Genomic DNA, 22,057 nt, shown 5'->3' with positions numbered 1-22,057 from the left:
TTAAGAATGTTTATTATTTTACTAGAATAATTGTTTGCTTAGCAACAAGTGCCAGTGCCTACTTGGAGGCCACCAATATGCAGGTTAATTTAATTAAACAGGTGAACATCTCCACAACAATGAGATACACCTAACAAAAATTAAGTAACAATAATTTTTTAATATCATTAGAACCAATTTATACAGGTTCAACAATTTTTAGTTAAATTATTTATTGCACAATGAAAATTTATTTCTTTCTTCTAATTTATCAACGATGCAAGTAACATTTTATTCGCTTATTACACTTTGATTTGGAGTATTTGAATTATAATAACAGGTGGTTCAGAAAGTTGTTTTTGAACGCTTCGTATAAAATTTGGTAGGGGGGCTAGAATCGTACGCGCGTGCTCAATCGATAGCTTGGTTCAGGGAAATTTAGTCACCATGCAGCGCTATACGGGAGAGCAACGCTCGTTTTGTGTACGAGAGTATTTCCGTAACAACAATTCGGCCACCATTGTGCGCCGTACATATGGGGCACATTTTGATTTGCATGACATTAGTGCCCAAGCCCACATCTGATCGTAAAATGGGTACCTACGTAAGTTTAACGACACCGGTTCGACGTTAAATAAATGAAATTTGGATCGGCCAAGGACAACGAGAGTTCCCGAAACGGTTGCTCGGGTGAGAGCGCCTATACGCCGAGAACCGACCTTGTCTTCTCGCAAGCGCGCAGCGGCATTAAATGTCTCCAGATCGTCGGTGCTGCGAATTCTTCACAAAGATTTAAACATGCATCCTTACAAAATTCAATTAGTGCAGGAATTAAAGAAAAATGACCCTCCTGCAAGACTTTTGTTCGCCAACGAAGTAATGAATCGATTTCAGCGATTCAAAAACTTTTTTCCTCCGATGAGGCTCATTTTCACATAAATAACTGTGAACACCCAAAATTGTCGCTACTGGTGTGCAACAAACCCGCAGCAAAAACATCAAAGGCCCCTGCATAGCCCAAAGGTCACGGTTTGGGCTGCAATGTCGGGATCAGGAATGATCGGTCCCTATTTTTTCGAATGCGCTCGAGGCAACGCAATTACCGTAAATTCGCAGCGTTACATAGACATGCTTCAAACATTTTTCGCTCCCGCCCTTCAGGAGTTTGACGGATACAATCGAAACACTTGGTTTCCAGAAGGACGGTGGCCACCTGCCACACCTCCAACCTGTCTTTGCCTGTCGTTCAGGCGCTTTTTCCCAATAAATTAATCTCCCAAAGAGGGGACATATACCTTATGAGTAAGGTGTACAGCAACCGACCGACCCGCCACCCAGAATGATCTTAAGGCCAATATCCAGCAAGAAATTATAGCGATAACCCCAGAAACTTGCCAACGCGTTATTGAAAATTTTGAGGCTTGGCTTGAGGAGTGCCAGGAAAGAAATGGGGCACATTTGGACGACATAATTTTTAAGACAAATCTCCCAAGTTTTCTGTAAATTTTATAAATAAATTTGTTACAACTGATCAACGGGTTTTTTTTATTTAATTTTATAAAATTAACAACTTTCTGGACCACCCAGTATTTAGTATTAGAATTAAAATATAGTCAATTTTTAAATCCTTAAATGGAAAGTATTATATTGGGGTTAACCTTTTAATCAGCTTTTCAAAACCCAAAAGCCAAATTTAATTATAAATGGAGGAGAGAAAAACAAAGTTCATCTATTATTGAAACTCAAAATAAATTTATGTATTTATCATTAAAATAAAAAACATTAAAATGTTCGCACAGGTGCAAGATTTTAAAAATGAGAAAAACAAAGAATAGTTAGAACTACTAACTTGGCCAATATAACAACTTTTTTAGCATCATTTTTTTTTAAGAATATGCAAGTTCTAGAGGGTGGTAGGTTCAATAAACGTGCAAGGGCTGCAAAGGAAGAATGTGGCTTGTAAACAAGTTTTAGATTGGTGAGGTGATTGAGTGGATACAGCCATTTTATTGTTTTTTTTGGCACATAGTATTTATTTCAAATTAACTTAAGCATTCCATTTGTTCTTTAAGGAGACAATATTGAGTATATTTTTTAAATGCTCCTATTGGAAAGATTCATTAAAATTGAGAAGAACAAACTTCCCTAGGTAATTTATTCCAAAGGAGAGGCTAAAGCAAAAGTTTTTTAAAAATTTGGTAATAACATGTAAGGGACAATTGTTAAAATCATTAATTAAATGTAAAGGCTCTCCAGTTCTTAAATTATAAATAAATAGGTACACATATGCTATACATATGGCATTTCCTATAATTTTTCATATTCAAGGTAGGATTATTTAAATGCAGAGTAATAAAATTCCTAACTGGCATTTTGAATGTAAAAGGCATACAGAAGTTTTTGTATAGAGTCACCAGTTGTTTAGTAATCAATAGTTGAATTCAACCTTTGGAAAACTAACTAGTCCAAAGGAAAAGTTTCATGTTTATGAAATATTATTGGTTATACCTAACTTTATTAAAGAGTGGGTACCTATTCACACATATAAAAAAACTCCTGACATGAGGTATATGAGAATCATTAAGAACAAATGTCCTTATCAAAAAGATTTTGAAAGATAAGCCCCCAGTGCTTAAAATGGAGTTCCATCCAAAGGATTAGAATTTGGAAGACAATTTTCAAAGTTGATAGATTAATGTTGTAAAACACCTTAAAGCATAAATAAATCAGTTAAAAATAAGACCTCTTATAAAATAAAATACTTTGAATGAAGTGTAGAAAGTATAAATTAAATAACCTACTTAGGTAGAGTCAATATGTAAAACCGTAAAATCTCAAGACAAATGAGTATTGATACTTAAACTAAACTCAGTTTCTAACACACAATCTTCACACAAAATATTTGAAAGTAGATTTTTAATATTCCTTTTATCCTGTACCTATATTTAGGGTGAATGCGCCAGTTAGCAGACCAGTGCCTATTCTGGACCATTTATATATAAAACAATAAAAAACAAGAACCAAACTCGTTATTTATTTTCATAATCCTTATTCCCATGTTCGACCATCCGTAATAGACATTTTTTGAATTTTGATCAGATGATTTGCATGATCCTAGCGATATATTTAATGGAGACGAGAGTGGATTTTGCTATTTGTCCAAAAAGTGGAAAAGTTTTAGCTCCAAAAGGTTGGAGAAACTTATATCAAGTGAAAACAGGAAATGATAAAGAAAATTTGACAGTTTTGATTGTTTTCTCAGCCGATGGAGCAATATGCCAACCATTAGTTGTGTTTCCATATATTCGTCCTCCAAAGGCCGTTATTCAAAGCATGCCAACCGATTGGATGTTGGGGCACTCTGATAGTGGTTGGATGAAGAGTGATGTTTTCTACAAATATATAGCAAATGGTTTTTCGAAGTGGCTCGACAAGAAAGAGATACAACGTCCAGTCATATTGTTTATTGATGGTCACAAATCGCATATGACTTTGGCTTTATCTAAATATTGCGACCAAAATCAAATCGTGCTGTATGCCTTGCCACCCAATATGACACACATGTTGTAGCCTGCCGATTTAAGTGTCTTTAAGCCATTGAAGACCAAATGGAAAGACTGTTCGCAAATGGCAAGCGCGTCCAGAAAACACAAATGTGTGTTACAAAATTAAACTTCTGTCAATTATTCCAAGAAACTCCCAATAATAGCGACATGAAAGGGCAGATAATTAACGGATTTCAGAAATGCGGGTTGTATCCTTTAAATCCAGATAATGTTGATTATACCAAATGTGTAAAAAATATACAGGAACAAACCATGCATGCAATGTGATTAAAATCCATCTTTGATAATCATTTGTCATACCCCAAGCCAGTAGAATATGAGGTAAGAATAGGAATGTAAAATATAAGTTTCCCAGTGCAATTTCTTCTCAAGCTTGGAGACTAAAGTTAACAACTAAAACAAAACAAGATGAGAAGAGACAAAAAGAGGGAGATGCAAATGAAAAATAAAAACAAAATTGTGAAAAAGAAGGCAGGAAAGAAAGATAAAACTCTCTTCAACAACCAGAAGAGTTTGAAAAAGAAAATGATAATAACTTAATAATGCCTGCTAAGGGTAACAACATTGATATATTAGAATTTTTAAATTGTTTCTACCATAGCACATACAGATACTCTGGTATCTAGGTGCTTTATATTCTTAGAATTGTAATATTTTATATTGAAGTTGAATATATATTGAATATATTGAATATTGAATTTAATATAAAAACATTGTTAAAATTAAAAGTACCCAAAAAGTTGTTCAAGACTAACATTTCCTAAATTGTTTTTGTATTTTTTGTATTTTGATAAATTTCTAAAAAATGTTTTCCATTATCGATTTACCAAAAAAAAATTTTAATTCAGAAGCAAAAATAAAAAAATATATATTTGTTTAATTTAAAAAAAAAATCAAAATATTACTTTCTCAATTTTTTTAAATTTAGATGTTATAATTGTAATTAAATCTATTATTGTTTTATGTTCATTTGTAAAAGTTTCCCTAATTTAATAAGCAATTATTTAATCTAGAAGGCTCAAAAATTCATTTTTTTTCCGAATTTATTTTTTATTTAATACCTTGTTTTACACTAATTTTTTTATTTTAAAATTAATTTGTTTTAAGTTAAAAAAGAAAACCATAGTCAGTTAAAATAACAAAATAAATCATTAATAAAATCATTAAAATTGAACGAGGGCATCTGCAATATTCATCTTGCAATGAAGATTTAATAAGTGATACTGAAGAGGAAGATGAAAAAAATGTCTGATGTGATAGGTGTTCTAGGTGGTACCACATGAAATGTACAGACTTCATTGGACTATCTTATGATGACATTTCTGATAGAGAATACATTGGTTTGTTTTGTACATAACTCTTAAATTTTAGTTGTTGCGCTAATTACAATTATACTGTTCCTACTCTTTTCTTAAGTATATTTTACTCATTTTTATTCATATATGCATATGCATCTACTTAGTTTTTTAATAGCCAAAGAAGTACCAATTTTTTTTGTAAATTTATGTATATTTTTACATTATTTTATAAATACTTATAATAAATTTAGAAACAAACCTGATGATTTATTTAAAATGGTTTTTATATTATGGTCAATAAATAGACCACATAAATCCAGTTCTCTCGACCGCCGGTCGAAAACTGGGCTAAATGTGGTGGACAATATGTCACCTTTGGTCAAAAATTCGAAAAAGGTAGTTTTTTTACATTCTGCCTTGTCAATAATATTTCTTGAAACGATAAATATAATTAATATTTTGTAGCTAGTTTTAATAAATACAAATCAAATATTTTTAGAAACTAAATGTCAGCATTCTTAAATTAACTTTTTTGATCATTTATGAAAGGTGAGATTTACGTTAACTGGTCGAGAATAGGCGCATTCACCCTACCTAAAGTTCATGGCTACGTATAACAAAACGTACCATTTACGTTCAGGATTTTAACATATTTTGTATTTGAAAAAGGATCCCCGGTAAAGAGCACACATCCACTTGAATCTTTATTAGAATGTTCAAAGAAAATGGCCTTCCAAGAATTATCGATTTTTCAATTGTGACGTCATTCCATTAAAATATTGCGTAATATTATACACGAGGTTTACACGTGGAAAATGTTCTCTTAAATTTAATGAAAAGTACGAAATTTTAATTAAATATCACGAATAAATCAAACTAATTTAACATAAAATTAATTATAACAAACAGGGAACAAAGGTCGGCCATGTTTAAAATCGATTTAAGACTAGACAAGATGGAGGCGGAACTAAACGTTTACGAACCGAACAGTCATCGTTTTAGTCGATATTTATATCATTTTACACAATTTCAAACGGTTAACAATAAAATAAATATTAAAAGAACAGTAAAATATACTTACATTTTGATGATTTGTGGTAGCCGGTTTTTAACGGTTGAATTAAACTGCAAAATTTCTTTACAAGTGGACCCGTAGGAGCTCGATAATCTGAAAGCCGCACGTAACATTGTTATTTCTATTGTGTATTAGCAGTTAAAGTAAATTATTTTCAGTTTCTTTATGTAAAATGAGACTATGCCATCACGCCACACGTCGATGATGAACACTAATAAACAGCTAAACGTTTAAACCCGTTTAAAATCATTGTTTAAGAGAAAAAATCAAAATCGACTTACCTCCTAGACGTCCAAAGGAAAAGAGGCAGGCAAAGGGAAATTTCCAGGGTTATTCATGTCAAGGGTGGGAAAGAATGGAGGGGGTTCCGACGGCAACCAATCAGACAACTGCCGCAGTGCGGCAGTGGGAAAATTCGACAAGACGTTTCTGACATCATATCCGTTTTAATGGCGGGAAGTTTGAAAATCTACATTGCCAAGTTTTGTCAAACTTTTCAAATCAGTTTTATTAGATGCCAATGCTGTATAAATGTAAAATTCTATTGCATTATTACTTTTTTTTAATGAAGTAAACGGCTTATAAGGAATAATGTATATTTTTCTTGATGATTTAATATAATTTTAATATATATGGAGTCAAAATCGGAACGTAGCCCGATGCTCAACCCCACTGCTATTTCCGGAATATGCCCCACTCCCGTTTCCGTTATCGATCTGTCTATTTGGCGAATATGAACATGCGCCTTTTGAACGCATGCGTAATTATTCGTTTTGTTGGCTGGTCTGGTTGGAGCAAGGTGAGGTTCTCCATTTTTCTTCACCTTTTTAGAAATTTTGTCCGTTTATTCAACAGTATTTTTACCAAATTTCTTACGTTTGCGTTCGGAACGTCTTTGTGTATATTCCAACCTAATTTTTATATTTCTATAGGCTAAATCACCTACATTTACTTTGCCTTTCCTTTCTTTAGATAGGAACATTCGTTAGACGGACGTAGCCATTTGGGATTTATCTGCTGACAAAAGAATAAGGATGCAGTACAACAACGTTTACCACAACTCCCAAATGTGAGTATTTGTATTAGAAATATTTACAAAATTCAGAAAATCTTAATGATTAATCAATAAACGTCCAAAATGTCTCATTAAAAATTCATCATAATTGGGGGCTTAGAAATCATAAGGTTTCAATGCGCAAAATCGCCTCTCGCCTTGTATCAGCCAATCCATTAATATGTTGTAACTAATTTCTCTTCTCTAATAGGTATGTAGCAGCCCAAAAAGTCTTTATACATATATGTTTATAATCATATTTAATTAAAAATACCCCTACTTCCAGACACAACTTTTTTTTAACATAATATAATGGCTAATTGAATTTATTATTTTCATTCACTTTAAGGTATTGATTCTGTGGATCAAATGAAGTTCTTCCCTGACATTATTGATAAACAATTTAACTTATACATATATGTTTATATTCATATTTAATTAAAAATGCCTTTGTAATATTTATCCTGACCCGGATACGTAATTTTTTTTTTATTGTTAAATATATTATGGTAAATTGAACATTATTTTTTTCATTCTCTTTAAGGCATTGATTCTGTATATAATATGAAGTTGTTGGCTGACATTATGGATCAACAATTTTACTTATACATATGTGTTTATATTCATATTTAGTTAAAAATGCCTTTGTAATATTTGGCCTGACCCTGATAGATATTTTTTTTAAATATTTAAATATATTATGGTAAATTGAACATTATTTTTTCATTCTTTTTAAGGCATTGATTCTGTATATAATATAAAGGTGTTGGCTGACATTATGGATCAACAATTCAACACCTATTATTTAGAATGTTTTTCAATAATATCAACATATTTTGTGTGTATTTTCAAATATGTTTCTTTTAGCATAATCAGTTTGCAAATACAATACAATATATTAATTCAATTTTACAAAATATAAATCATTCAATAGCAAATAGACAGCAATACAATAGTCTATATTGGTACAATATCTCATTAACAAAATTACCGTAATATTATTGTAGCATCTATCACGGAATGGAACATTTCACTAGACCATTTGCTTGGCCTGTATCGAAATTTCCAATCCCTTGACCTCTGTGGCAGTTTTCTGCTATTAAGTATAAATAATTAAAATGAAACCCTATCATAACATTAAAATAATCTATATAATACATGCTAATATGCTTATTTACTTCGACTTTAGACCTTAGGCCTGTGAGCAGAAGCTTAAGAAATTTGGGAAGTAGAAACAGCATATTTCTTTGCAAGTGTGGTTTGCTGAAAAAGTGAGATTGCAAATCCTTGTTGGTTTTAGAACGAGTATAATACTGATGGTCTAGTTCCCTAAAAATATCTTTAACCTTTCTGTAGTAACAAAGACATGCACTCACAAACAATCCTCTTAAATTTAGTACATTTAGTTCCGAATAAAGGTTGATTGTAGGATATTAATTGCTTTTGCTTAGGATAATCTTAAGTATTTTATTTTGGCATACTTTTAACATTTGCATGGCATTATCATTCAGACCACCCCAAATTACTAAGCAATATCTTAAAATTGATTCTACTAGTGAAGAATATACTATTTTTAGTGTTTTCTTATCTAAAATATTAGGAAGCTGATAAGATTTATAATAAAGTTTTCTACGTTTTTTGGACGTTTCAAAAGCATGTTCATTCCAGGGTAGATACTGGTCAATGTATAAACCTAGGTATTTAATTTTACTAATTTTTTGTATGCAAGGACAAGGACAGTTATTATTTATTAAATTACAAGTTGGGTTGTGAATTTTAATATTACTTTTTTTAGGTTGATCACTAGTTGTCAAAGAGAAAGCTATAAATTTGGTCTTTGTTATATTTAGGGTGATTTTGTTTTCATTTATCCAGTTTTGAATTACATAAAGGCCTTGCTCTGCTTCCCAGTATACACCATCCCAGCTGTTGTCTGTGAATGTGACTGCAGTATCATCGGCGTAACAAATAACCGAACTATCTTGTAGTAATTTTCCCAAATTATTAATATAGATCAAGAATAAAATTGGACCCAGGACTGTCCCTTGAGGAACTCCAGTCTTTAAATAAAATAGTAAATAATTTTTTAATAGTAAATACTAGGCATTTTCTCCTCAAAAGCATATTTCAATCATTTTAAGGGCTTCGATTTTTTAAGAACTTGCCTGTTATTTCACAATTTTGTTGGGTTTCTTCCTGGTTCATTTCATGGAATGATTGAAGCATATGGCCATGTTTACAAAAAACAGTGACCTTATTTTGATTTATTGTGTTTTTTTACAGTTTACAGTGCTATGAGTTTTTTATTGTAGGTAAAATCTATATTGTTGTGACAAATTAATAATTAGCTATATATTGTTTTCTTCTTTTATTTAATAATTGAGCTTAAAATATACAGTAGACACTCAATACAGTGAACTCAAAAAAACAAAGAGTGTTCACATTATCAATTTATTCACATTAACAAAGGTTACACTTTATGTGTACTAATCATTTATAATTACGAAAAGTAACAGAAACAAAACGAAATTAACATAACATAAAGTTCATATTCTTACTTAAAAATATTATTTACTGTAAAAAAAAAAAGATACAACAAATTTCAAACTTTAAGAAATTAGTTTTTCTTAAAGAAGTCTGAAATTTTTGTTTGTTTTTTAGGTTGTTTTACTTTTAACATCACAGCTTTCTCTCTTAATTTTTTTAAGACTACAAGGTCATTGTAGTCTTAAAAGTCCTTTCTTTATTAAAATACTACGCACATGCTAATTAACTGAATGCAACGTAAAATATTCTATTAACATTTATTATTCAAAAATTAACTGTTTAAAAAAAAAAAGAAGAAAAAAGAATTTTTTCATTCCGTTTCATCCATTTTTCCCCCTACTGCTTTTTCCCCTCATAAGTATATGCCTACCTATTTGTTTTTTTTTTAGTTTGTCTATAACAATTGTTTTTTTTTCTCTAATTTCTTCTATTATAAGCCTTAACAGAATCCAGGAAGTTGTTTCCTTCTTTTCTGGAAGTCTGAATGCATGGCTTTTTAGTTGCCTTACTTGTGTTAACTAAATTCTTTATATAACCTATTGTTTTTAATATGCTCTCTTTGTTTTAATATTCTAATATTCAATTCCATGTATATAATCATATTACCTTCTGTAATTATGCTTTTTTTTTGTATTGGTGGCTAATAAATGTCTTTATTATTATTATTATTATTATTATTATTATTATTATTATTATTATTTATGTCAATTTCATTTTCCTCTGCTGCCCACAGAATCGCTATATTAAAGGCATTAATTGCCCTATCTAATGAAATTTTATTTGAGGGTTCCTGCTCAATCTCATTTAATACTTCTGCTTCATCCGATTGACATTCTTCAAGGTTGTCCTCTGCAAAATTTGTCCCACTGATTCCACTCTACAATGTCAGAATCTTCAAAAGTTCCCAAAAAAAAAATTGTAATCCAAATTAAGACTTAATATTCAAATATAAAATGACAAAATTTACCTAAGGTGTCAATGTATGTAAAAGACCAAGAGATTCAGATATGGGTTTCTGAGCAGTGCTGTCCCATTGGTGTTTTAGGAGAGAAAGAGGTACATTTTCATCATCACTGTCTACATCATGTGTATAGGGCACCACATTTAAAATGTTTTTCCAACATTTTTTGATAACTTGAGAATCAAGATGATTCCAAGCAGACATTAATTGATCACTGCATCTTTTATTGTCAGGTTTTTTAGGGCATCAATGACATTCATATTGATAGCCACTATGGATGATAGAAGACCTTTTCTGTAGTACAATTTTGTTAGCCTAATAACATTTTGATTCATAGGCTGTATGAGTGGGGTGATATTAGGTGGCAGGTACATGGTTATAATTTGTCCATCTTCACTTTTTAATTCTTCTTCATTTGGATGGGATGGTGCATTATCCAGAAGAAGTAGAGCCTTCAAAAAAATTAATATGGTTGTACTAATCATAAAACAAAACTATAGATAAGGAAAACTTATCTGTGGTACAAATGAATAATGAAACCATTTTTTAAAAATTGCGGCAGTCATCCAAGCTGATTTAGAATGTTCATAGTCAACAGGACACTCAAAATTTTTAAACGATCTTGATTTTGCCTCTTTACCAATCACCAATGGTTTAATTTTATGGAGCCCAGTAGCATTAGTGCAAGCCAAAAATGTTGTTTTTTGTTTCTCCAATTTTCTACCAGGAGCTGTTTTTTCTGTTGACAAGACAAATGTTTTTTTTTGGTAATAATTTCCAGTAAAGTCCTGTCTCATCAGCATTGTAAACTTGATCCAATGAGATTCCAAGCTCTGCTATTTTATTTTTTAGAGCCATTTTAAATGGGTCTACAAGCTCTGGTTGAGATGACAGTTTATCCCCAGAAATTTTAAAAAAATGAATTCCAAATCTTTTTTTGAATATTTGTAACCATCCATCACTAGCGGTAAATGTAATCCCTTTCATTGAGCTGTGAATAAATGAATTTTGTTTTTTTTTCTTTAATCATGTCGCCACTTACCATTAAATGTTTATTCCGTTGGTCAAGAAACCACTTGTACAGTCTTTTTTCCATTCTTGGAAACTGGGAACCCTTTAGGGTTTGTCTTTTACCTGGTCCAACATACGTGTTTCTAACAGCACTCAGAAATCATTTTTTTATTTTGCAAATTGTAGATTTTGCCACACCATACTTTTTCGCCAAATATGTAACGCCTTGTCCATTATTTAAGTCTTGAATTACAAGAGATTTTTCATAGAGGGTTAAACACTTTGTTTTTTTAAGCGACATTTATAATATAATAATTTATAAACGATCTAACACCAACACAATTTAAGTCACACTAATAAAAATCACTAAACTTTATAACCACTAAACTTCAAAACCACACTAACAGACAACATAAACAAAGGATAACAACCTGCCTTGCTTAACACACAATAGATTCACGGCGCCTATCGATTCGAAGAACGCCAAAAACAGCATATCGGGGAAGCACCGGCTGCTTTCGCCAACGTTACTGGCGAACTATCGATCCAATTACATTTTGTTTCCATTAACCGGGGATCGTTTGTTCACGGTATACGGTGGTCAATGCATAAAATAGTGCTGTTTCCGTTATGCGGGGTTTCCGCTATTCGATATTGCTGTAATAGTATTTCCTAAAAATTAACTTATATTTATTTAAATAGTGTCAGTGAAGACTTTATTTTGATAATAAGGTATTAAACATTTTGGGATTTATAAAAAGAAACACTAAGGACTTTATAATCTATTCAAGCTGAAGACAGCAGTTCTATATGGCAGTATTATAATATAGTAAGATAACATTAGCTACATTTACAACACAAAATAAAGTAAAGAAAAAATGAAGAAGACAATACAGAGGACGAGCTTAAGTCTTGAAAAAGAAATTTTTATTATCTTTAAACAATAACACTTTTAAAGATTTAGAGGTTATTTTCTATAATTCTTCATCTAAACTCACTTCAACTGACATTTTGTGCTTGTATTCAGTGATGTCTTAAATGTTATGAATCTTTAAAGATTGTGAGCTAGACAAAAAGAGGAGCAGATCTTTGTTTATAAACTTCTAAACAATTAAACTTATTCACCAGTTTGTTGGCTTCAGTGAATATTAGTGATGGTCAAAATTATTTCAATAATCAATACATCAATTATATTGGAAATCACTTGTATGTATATTGCTACATCACTAAACATTTTTTTCAGCTGATCAATTTTTGACAAATTATTAGTTTTGTATTTTTTTTTTTGTTCATTGATCATTATGCTGTTGCTATTTAAAATTTCTTAAAAAAAAGTCCTCAAATCAACTAAAAAAATTCATTATTTTATATTAACATTTATATAAAGTACAATCTTACATTTTATCTAAAGGTCTCATATCTTTGTCTTACACCCTACATAATAAATACCAAAAAAATAGTAATAGTATGATATGTTTTAATATTAAACATTGAATTTTTCACAGAAAATAAAATAAATACAAATCTATTACTATTATTTATTTATTTATTGCAAAATTAATCAAAATGACAATGCAGTAAACCTCTCTTCTGTCACTATAGTTCATACTACTATAACAAAGCTCAAGTGACCAATAAAAAAGTCCCCAAAGAAGCCCCAAATGCTGATTACTGACTTGTAAGTGATCTTGAACAAGACAAATGATAATTATATTTCATTTTTTAATTATCAGCTGTCCAAAAAATTTACTTATTGGAATGTGAAAAATTCAGAAAACTACAAACTTATATCCCTGTTATCCTCCTTCTCAAAAATCTTTGAGAGAGCTCTATAACAGAATTTTTTACTTTCTGAAGACACATCAGGTCTTGTCTGCACATGAGTATGGTTTTGTGCCTCTTAGGTCGACTGAGCTGGCAATATATGGGGCAATAGATCATTTTATTAAAGAAGTTGATAAGAACCATAAAGTTGCTGGCATATATTTTGATCTGTCAAAAGCTTCTGACATGATAAATCATGTCACCTGTTGCTCAGTAAGCTTAGCTTGGTTGGCTTGAGGGAAGCATGCCTATCACTGATAAAAAACTATCTGGCTGAAAGAAACAAGTAGTTGGTATTACTCTGGAATGCAAATGTTATTTTTCAGAACCACTGGAGGTGGAACAGAGGGTTACCCAGGAGTCAATTTTGGGGCCACTCCTCTTTGTTTTATATGTATCTCTTATATTGTCTGCTGGCTCCATGGCTGACTTGTCTGTTGCCTAATCAGGTGCAGTGAGTGAGATGAGGAGTTAATGCACAAAAAACTCCTTAAAACTCAGGAAAAACTAGTATTATACAATTTAGTCAAACAATTAACAAAAGTCAGAGCAACCAAATCACTGTATGTCAAAGGGGATAAAAAACCTATTCCAACAGCGGTAACCTTTAAGTTCCTTGGGGTGCATCTTGATGCTTTATTGAATTGGAACTGTGCATTGATGCGTAGACTTAGGGACAACTTATCAAGTTATATTATATATCCTGTGTTCAGTCTATTTTAAATTATGGCATTATATTTGGAGATCCTCACGGAATACTGTCTGTCTTTAGAGCACAGAAGCGCACCATCTGGTGCATTTTTGGTTTTTCACCGAGAACTCTTTTTTAAAGAAATGAACAACATTATAGTGAACAGATGTTAACTATTACTAGAGGTCGGGGTGACCTTTGCATACCTCTACATAACTCAACTTCAAAAGGGTCCTCAGCTTAGAGTAATTAAAGCATACGGATCTCTTCCAGTACATATTAAAGAAATAGGCAGTATCAAAGTGTTCAGGGAAGAAACAATAAAATATCTCCATAAAAATTGTTTTTATAATTTAGATGGTGGTAAATTTTTGAAACACACTTCATCAATGTTCAATAGTTTATGTATAATATTTTATGTCTATATATCTTTAGATCAATTGATTATTTTAAATGTGTTGTCATATCTAATTATTTTACTTGCAAATTTTAACTTTTCATATGTGTAGGTACATCCCTTTTGTGAAACTATTTTTTCTTTTTCTCATAAGCACCAAAATGGTGAACTGTATTTGACATTGCTTTGTGATTGTAATATCATTTTGTTGGCAATAAAAGTTATTATTATTATTCCAGTTTACTTTTTATTATGTCATCTTGATTTTCAAATATTTATGTGCTTCTTATTGTTTACCTACCTAGTTGGTCAGTTTAACTGCTGGTTGTTTGGCTGTTTATATGTTTATTTTTACGTTTTCTTGTGATAGTTTCAGTATAAGGAAACTTTTTAGTAGGCACTTTGCCCCTAAATAAATAAATTTTTTGAAAAGTCCTTAGTAATTTTTCAAAAAAAGCACTTAAAATCTAAAAGGCTTAAAATTTATGTTATTTTACAGGAAACCATATTCTGATAATTCCAGAATAGTAAATTTTCAAATGGGTTTTTTTTTCTAAATAAAAAACAAAAAGACATTTTGACATAACTCCTAAAGTTATAGGAAGAGGTTTAAAATGTGTGTAATTTGAACTTGACCCAATTATAAATGCATTGAAAAACAAACTTTTGAGAATTTGTATTAATGTAATGTACTCACTCATTATTTGAACATGACAGGAATGTTTCTGCACATCATAGTATTGAAACTACACCCTATATCCAATTACAAAAGTTGAATTGATTAAAAAAAAACTTGTTTGAAAATTTAGTACCCTGCCATCAGAATATTACTATACTTTACCTTGGTTTTATTATACATAGTGATATTGGTTATAGTTAATTGAAAGGCATTTTTAATCCTAATGAAAGTGTACAGCATTTAGAATGACTGTACAAACTTCATTATAAATAAGAGTAGCACTTCTCAGAGTATACAGGAATTCCTTTAATTGTTCTTTTGGCTAGATACAGGCCAAGACCAGATCGCAACAATCAATATGAAAAGCAATCAAATTATTGGAATGGTCCACCACATGCTATTGCCCCAGTACAGGACTTTGGAGGTCCAAATATGAGACAGTTTAACAACAGGAAGTTCAATAACAGAAATTTCACTAATAATTACCAGAATTATAATGGTCAACAACAGAAGCCCATGAATGAGAATGGTGAAGAGAAAGATGGACAGGAATGGCAGACTACTGAACTGGTAAGACAGAGATCCATTACATAAATTAAAATTCCTCTTTAGAAAATAGTGGAAAGTGTGACTGGAAATTGCTGGTCCTACTTTAGTATTTCTGTTGATAATTTAAAAAGTATATTAAGTTAAAAAAAAATTAAAACTTTTAATCAGTTTAATGTTAAAGTCTGACACAAAATCACTATAATTCCTTATTTCACATTCTAAATTTCTAAAGATCTGCACAATGTCAAGAGCTAAAATTCTGTTTTTTAAATGACTATCTATATCCCCAATAAGTTAGGGGTAATTTGATACATATATGAACACATTTTCTTTACTTCTCAAACACCATATCTGTATTACAGCATTTACCTTGATCTGGCTCATTAAAATTTTCAATAAATTCAAGAGGTATATGCTGTTTTCTAATTTTTCTACAAAATTTTACTACATGTTGTTTCCATGTTAGTCCTAGAAAAATTTCACAGAATCATTTAAAAGTTGCAGTTCCACAATTGTATTGTATATTAGGCTAAAGTTCAAGGCTTGAGATTTAAAATTTGATTATATTGTCCCTCTATAAAAACCCAAGTCATTTGATGTAAATAAAGAATAGTACATTAGCAGGTTTTTGTCATATCTATTTCAATGGGCTTGGAAAATTTAAAAAAAAATATATTTTCCCAAAAATAAATACAACATAAGTTTATAAGAACAATGACGTTTATTTCAAGTTTTTAGGGTAAGTATTTGCAAAGTTTTAAGGCTGCTAGTCTGGAGTTTTTTATACCTCTCGAGATTCCGTCCCAATTACGCGCTACGTCAGACGCCGACGCGACGGTGTATTATAGAGCGCTCGCTAGCCAGCCAGCCACAGCCTAGTGCCCAGGCGTTATTTTGACAGGGTGGTTTTGTTTGTTGACATTTTGACTTTTAACTTTTATTATTGATGTATTTTGCTTGTTGACTAATTACAATGGAGCAGGGAGTTGTTCGTGGTCAGTCAGACACCTTACCCATTATATAAACGTTAATATTTTAAAACTATAAATTCTATTCAAAAATAATTAAAAATAAACTTTTTCTTTGACACCCTGTTTTTCAAAATCTAAGCATTTTTCTTAGACAAGGGAAATGAGTGGACCTGTAATCACGCACCTGAAACGAGCTGCTTGCCACCAAATCTGCAAAAATGTCATCTGGCAATTATTTTTCCTACGAAATTTAAATCAAAACACTGAACATCCCACTTTGATGTAATATCCAAAAAGTATAGATTTAACCAAAAATTTTACTTAAAAAAAACCAAGAATCTCTTAAAATACTCTCAAAAACAAGTAAGCGTGTCACCATAATGTGAGAAAAATTCGGCTCACTTCGTTAACATTGTAAATATAGGCTAATACCGGTCCAACCATTTTCCTTGTCTAAGGCGTTTTTCGACATATGTACATATGAACTTATTAAAATACAATACAATGTTTATAACAGGTATGTGGAGCAGACATTTTGAAAACCACAAACAACAGCAAAAACGCATAATAATATTAACAAAGCAGCGTGCGCGATCGACATGTCGGTCGTCGCGTCCACTTGGGCGCCTGTGACGTATCATCCCGGCCGCGCTGGTATAAGGAAAAAATTAAACATGGCGTATTTATTCGAACTTTGAAAATTAATTGTGAAGTAACTATAAATGCTAGAGAACTTAAATAAATTGCTAAATTTAAGTTGGAGCCTGCTCTTTTTTACTAAAAAATAATCGAATTATCGTTTCCAAGCTCATTGCTTATTACTTGATTTATAGAGTTTAAAATATTGCACATTGAGTGATATTTAATTTTTATTTTTAGACCCCAATCAAAAAAGACTTCTACATTCCACACCAAAATACTAAGAATAGAACAGATGATGATATTGAGAAATATAGGCAGATCAAGGACATTATTGTACAAGGAGAGAATGTACCACAGCCAAACTTCAATTTTGAAGAGAGCAGCTTTCCTGATTACATCATGAATGTGCTTCTTGGACAGGGGTTTGATGACCCCACAGCCATCCAGGCACAAGGGTGGCCAGTAGTTTTAAGTGGAAGGGATTTAGTTGGTAAGATTTGCCTTGATTTCCTGAAACTTAATTTTGAATAGTTATTTAGAGAGTTATTATGTGTGATTCTTCTTGTCATATTCTCAGAAGCTTTACCTGACTATATTTGCAGGTATTGCCCAGACAGGTTCAGGTAAAACTTTAGCCTACATGTTACCTGCTACAGTGCATATCAATAGCCAACCAAGGCCTGAAAGGGGAGAAGGACCTATTGCATTGATTCTTGCTCCAACCAGGTAAATTTGCAATTTTTGATGTATAATTCTTACTTGTAACTGTAGATTTTTTAATGATTTTAAGACATCCAAATATCTGTTCATTATATGTATAAAAGTGGAAACCAACACCAAAAATTATTTTAAAATATAACATTATCAATATATAATATATAATATTTACATACTGTAAATATTATATATAATTGTATGTTCATGAAAGACTTCAGTCAATGGCCTTTTGGAAACCAATAAAGCTCTTTGCTGTTTAATGCTAATTTTTTTTCTTTTTAAATTATTTGGTTAAGGTTAACTTGAAAGAGTTTTTAAATATAAGTAACCCTAAAGTAACCCTCACATGTTAGAGCCCAGTTAAATTAACATAATTTTTAATTGGGTGTCGGAATTGTGGGAAATTAATTTTTAAAATGAGCTCTTTACCCTTTGTAGTTTAGTTCAGTTAAATTATGAAGCATTAGAGTTTGTACATTATATTATTTATTGAGTAAAGATAAAAATAGAATAAGGTGGAATCCAATAACAAATTTATCAACTATAAAATTTCTTTCAGGGAACTAGCCCAGCAAATTCAAAAAGTTGCTCATGAATTTGGTTTAAATACTGGAATTCGTAACACATGCATCTTTGGCGGTTCCCCCAAGGGACCCCAAGCCAGAGACCTGGAAAGGGGTGTAGAAATTGTAATTGCTACACCTGGTAGATTAATTGACTTTTTGGAAAAGGGCACCACCAATTTGGCACGGTGTACCTATTTGGTTTTGGATGAGGCTGACAGAATGTTAGATATGGGTTTCGAACCTCAAATTAGGAAGATTATCAAGCAAATCAGACCTGACAGGCAGGTGCTAATGTGGTCTGCTACATGGCCCAAACAAGTTCAGGCCTTAGCTGAGGAATTTTTAGTTGATTATGTTCAGGTAAGTCAATTTAAATTTGGAGATGGATTTTATATTAACTTATTTTATTCAAAACATTAGTTCATAAAATTACTCTATAGTTGGATAATGCCTGTGGTATAAAATTGTCTTTTATCATACAGTTGTGGTCAAAATCATAGCAGTAGTTGGATAAAATTAAATATTTGCATTCCAAATGTGTTGTTATGCACAAATTCTAAAGCCAAAACAAAATATTTGTTCAAAAAATATCAACTAAGGAAGTACAGTACCTGTATTTAAAACTAATACCTGTATCCAGTTGTAGTGAGACCTGATTTTCAGGTGGTCAAAATAATAGCAGCATTTATTTAACTATGTGCTCAGGGAAAATCATATTCCCAAATACAAGGAATAATGGAATATTCAGCTAAAATGGTAGCAAATGCTTTAATGGCAGCATTTGCTACCACAAAACTACAAATAGACAGGAAAAACTTTTAAGTTAAGCATAACAATATTCTATCAAAAAATCAATTTGCATTTACCTTTGGTATGAACACAGTGGATGCTAGTGGTCGGATACTATCGATATTTTTCGATATTCGCACAGTTACCATCGATAGTACTATCGAAACTGGATAAATGCGGTAAATTTATGGTATTCTATGTTTTTATACATAATATCATAATTTTATAAGCTTAATGGTTCAAAATAAATAAAAAATATGACTTGTATTCAAAAACACATAATATATTTTTTGAAATAAATAAGAATAAATGCAGAAACCAGAAAAAACTTAAATTATTATTTTAAGTGTATCTAATGAAACAAAATACAAAATAAAATAAGGAAAAATTCTTAAAAGAAAATAAATGTCGCATTAGATTAGTTAAAAAAAACAAACAAACAAGAACTTTTACTAGAATTTTATTTTTTTAAAATTAGAACAGATTTTTATTTTGTTGCAAAAAAATAAGCATGTCTCAATTTTTAGGTTTTAAACGGTTTCTTTTTTCACATACAATCTCCCCTGCCGTAGAAAAAACTCGTTCCGATGGAACCGAGGTAGCTGGAATGCATCCATATTTTCTTACTAAAGTTGGAAACCCTTCATAAGCCCCTTCATTTGTTTGCCGATAGCTCAGAGGATCTTTATCCATTGTTATAACAGGACGTTCCAAATATTGTCTTACGGTTATTATAGCATCAGTTCTTGGTGTAGAGCTTTCTTCTGGATTAAATCTGGATTCCAAGAAGCTCAATAATCCCGATTTTTTTAATTCCTTTGACGTGTCTACATTTTCGACAAGGTCCACTGATTTAGACGTACCTGCAGTTTCTTATTCTTGTATTTTAGTTGGTCAACTCATTGGTTAATATATTAACAGCATTTTTATAATTATCATCGAGTCTAAATGGTGCCCTTTTAAATCTAGAATCGAGAAGTGTTGCTAATCCTGTTGGCGTACGAGTTTCATAAGCGAGTAACCTTTTTATTAGCCCTGCTTGCAAATCTTTGACCAATTTATCGCCACATTCGGTTTTGCAATTAATTGATTTTAGCTCATTATGAAGTCCATGGATTATCGGTATTACTAGTAAAATTGTAAAATATGTATCCCCTGAAAATTTTTCGGTAGCCTCCAAAAATGGGGATAGTCCCGCGACCATATCCTCCATGATTGCAATTTCATCAGGCTTGAGTGGCTGGGGTGCTGTTTTGCTTGAGCTAGGGTATAAAGCCAATGTTATCTGATCGTTAATAAGAAGCAGCCTTTGCACCATTAGATATAAACTATTCCAATGAGTGGCTACTTCTTGAATCACCTTAAGGATGGGTTTATTTTGATCCTTTTGGATAAAACGCAATTTTTCATATGCTTTTGGGCTGTTTTTAAAATAATTCACAATGCTTTTGCAATTTTTAATAATTAATTTTAACTCCTCATTAGAGTTAGAATTTATAGCATAGAAGATAAAGAGCTGTGTGACTTTCAGTTAAAAGAACGGTTTGTAAAACAGCAGATATGAGCTTAAATTCGGACACAAAATGGCATGTAACAGTTAAAAACCCTTGGACATTAATAGAAGACCAACAGTCTGTAGTTAAAGCTACATATTCTACTTTTTCATCAGAAAGCATGCTTCTTAGTTCCTGTTGTGCTTGTTGATATAAACTAGGCATGAGGCTTTTACTTACTTATTTGGCACTTGGAATTTTGTATCTAGGATCTAATTCATTTATTAGCTGTAAATCCTTTATCTTCAACTACGGAAAATGGTTGGCTATCCATAGCTATAAACATAGCTAATTTCTCGTTCAGTTTTTTACACTTCGCACTGTCACACTCATAAAAGTTTTCTTTTTTAGAACCAAAATATTGTTCAATTTTTTGTCCTTTTGCTTGCTCACCGTCACCATCAGAATGCTTCAAAATTTCACTCGAATGATTTCTTTTTAAGTGGTCCATTAAATTAGATGTATTTCCGGAAGATTTATATTCTTTTAAACACAGTTTACATTTAACAATGCCACTTCCACTGGAACTTTTCAAAAAATACTCCCAAGCATATGATGACTTTCCCCTTTTACTCATTTTAAAATAAATTTAAGTCGGTCGCACTCCAAGAAAACCTTATCTTGTAGCCGTAAAAAATAAGTGTAATAACCTCAACGAAAACAAAACAGAAATTACCGAATATTGGGGATAGTGATGCGAAGAGTCCGGATTAATCGTCCGTTCAATCCGAATATCAAATTATTCCGAATCAATCCAGATATCTAAATCGTCCGGATACACGCCGCCCGTCGACCCGTTCGACCGACAATGAAATAATTGTATGAGCTTGCACGAGGGTCACGAAGTTCCACCTTAGCTAAGAGAATCCGAATTAAATCGTCCGGACAAATAACCCGGATGAAAAAACCGAATTTTCAATTCATCCGAATCAATACTGTCCGGATATTGTATTAATCCGGATTTTTACAACACTAATTGGGGAATCCCCGCAGGACGCAGGATTGGATCAATATTTTTTAACTTGTTCATTGTTACATAGATGGCAGCACCAACATTATTATTAAGGAAAGATTAAGATTTTTTTTATAAATACTTAAAATATATTAACTAAAGGTAAATGAAACAGTAATTTATTATTTTAATTTGAGTAATTGTTTTAATAAAATCTAAGCCACGCAAAACCATCA

At 31.5% G+C, this 22,057-nt stretch overlaps 2 protein-coding genes across 8 annotated transcripts in view; one reads left to right on the top strand and one right to left on the bottom strand.

Moving 5' to 3' along the window:
• Positions 1–6,131, bottom strand: part of LOC126742333 (ATP-dependent RNA helicase p62-like) — a 67,358-nt gene extending 61,227 nt beyond the window's left edge. Inside the window, exon 1 of one of the 3 annotated variants that reach the window (XR_007662538.1) lies at positions 5,925–6,130. Coding sequence is in view for 2 of the 3 variants with exons in the window: in XM_050448986.1 (XP_050304943.1) it covers positions 5,925–6,031 (107 nt within the window). In the remaining variant the exon portion in view is untranslated. Of the gene's footprint in view, positions 1–5,924 lie in introns of all 3 variants that reach the window. The other 2 variants (XM_050448986.1, XM_050448977.1) reach the window with 2 other exon arrangements.
• A 521-nt stretch (positions 6,132–6,652) lies between these two features.
• LOC126742769 (uncharacterized) overlaps positions 6,653–22,057 on the top strand; it is a 34,204-nt gene continuing 18,799 nt past the window's right edge. The window contains exons 1-6 of one of the 5 annotated variants that reach the window (XM_050449746.1): positions 6,653–6,717; positions 6,891–6,987; positions 15,415–15,652; positions 17,482–17,734; positions 17,847–17,970; positions 18,521–18,887. In XM_050449746.1, coding sequence (XP_050305703.1) covers positions 6,953–6,987; positions 15,415–15,652; positions 17,482–17,734; positions 17,847–17,970; positions 18,521–18,887 — 1,017 coding nt within the window. In that variant the 5' untranslated portion in view covers positions 6,653–6,717; positions 6,891–6,952. Of the gene's footprint in view, positions 6,718–6,744; positions 6,988–15,408; positions 15,653–17,481; positions 17,735–17,846; positions 17,971–18,520; positions 18,888–22,057 lie in introns of those variants that run through there. The other 4 variants (XM_050449659.1, XM_050449904.1, XM_050449829.1 and 1 more) reach the window with 4 other exon arrangements.

Source organism: Anthonomus grandis, chromosome 1 (genome assembly GCF_022605725.1).
Source record: "Anthonomus grandis grandis chromosome 1, icAntGran1.3, whole genome shotgun sequence".
NCBI lineage: Eukaryota > Metazoa > Arthropoda > Insecta > Coleoptera > Curculionidae > Anthonomus > Anthonomus grandis.
The sequence above is the reverse complement of the archived record's forward strand: the minus strand, read 5'-3'. Positions and strand labels throughout refer to the sequence as shown.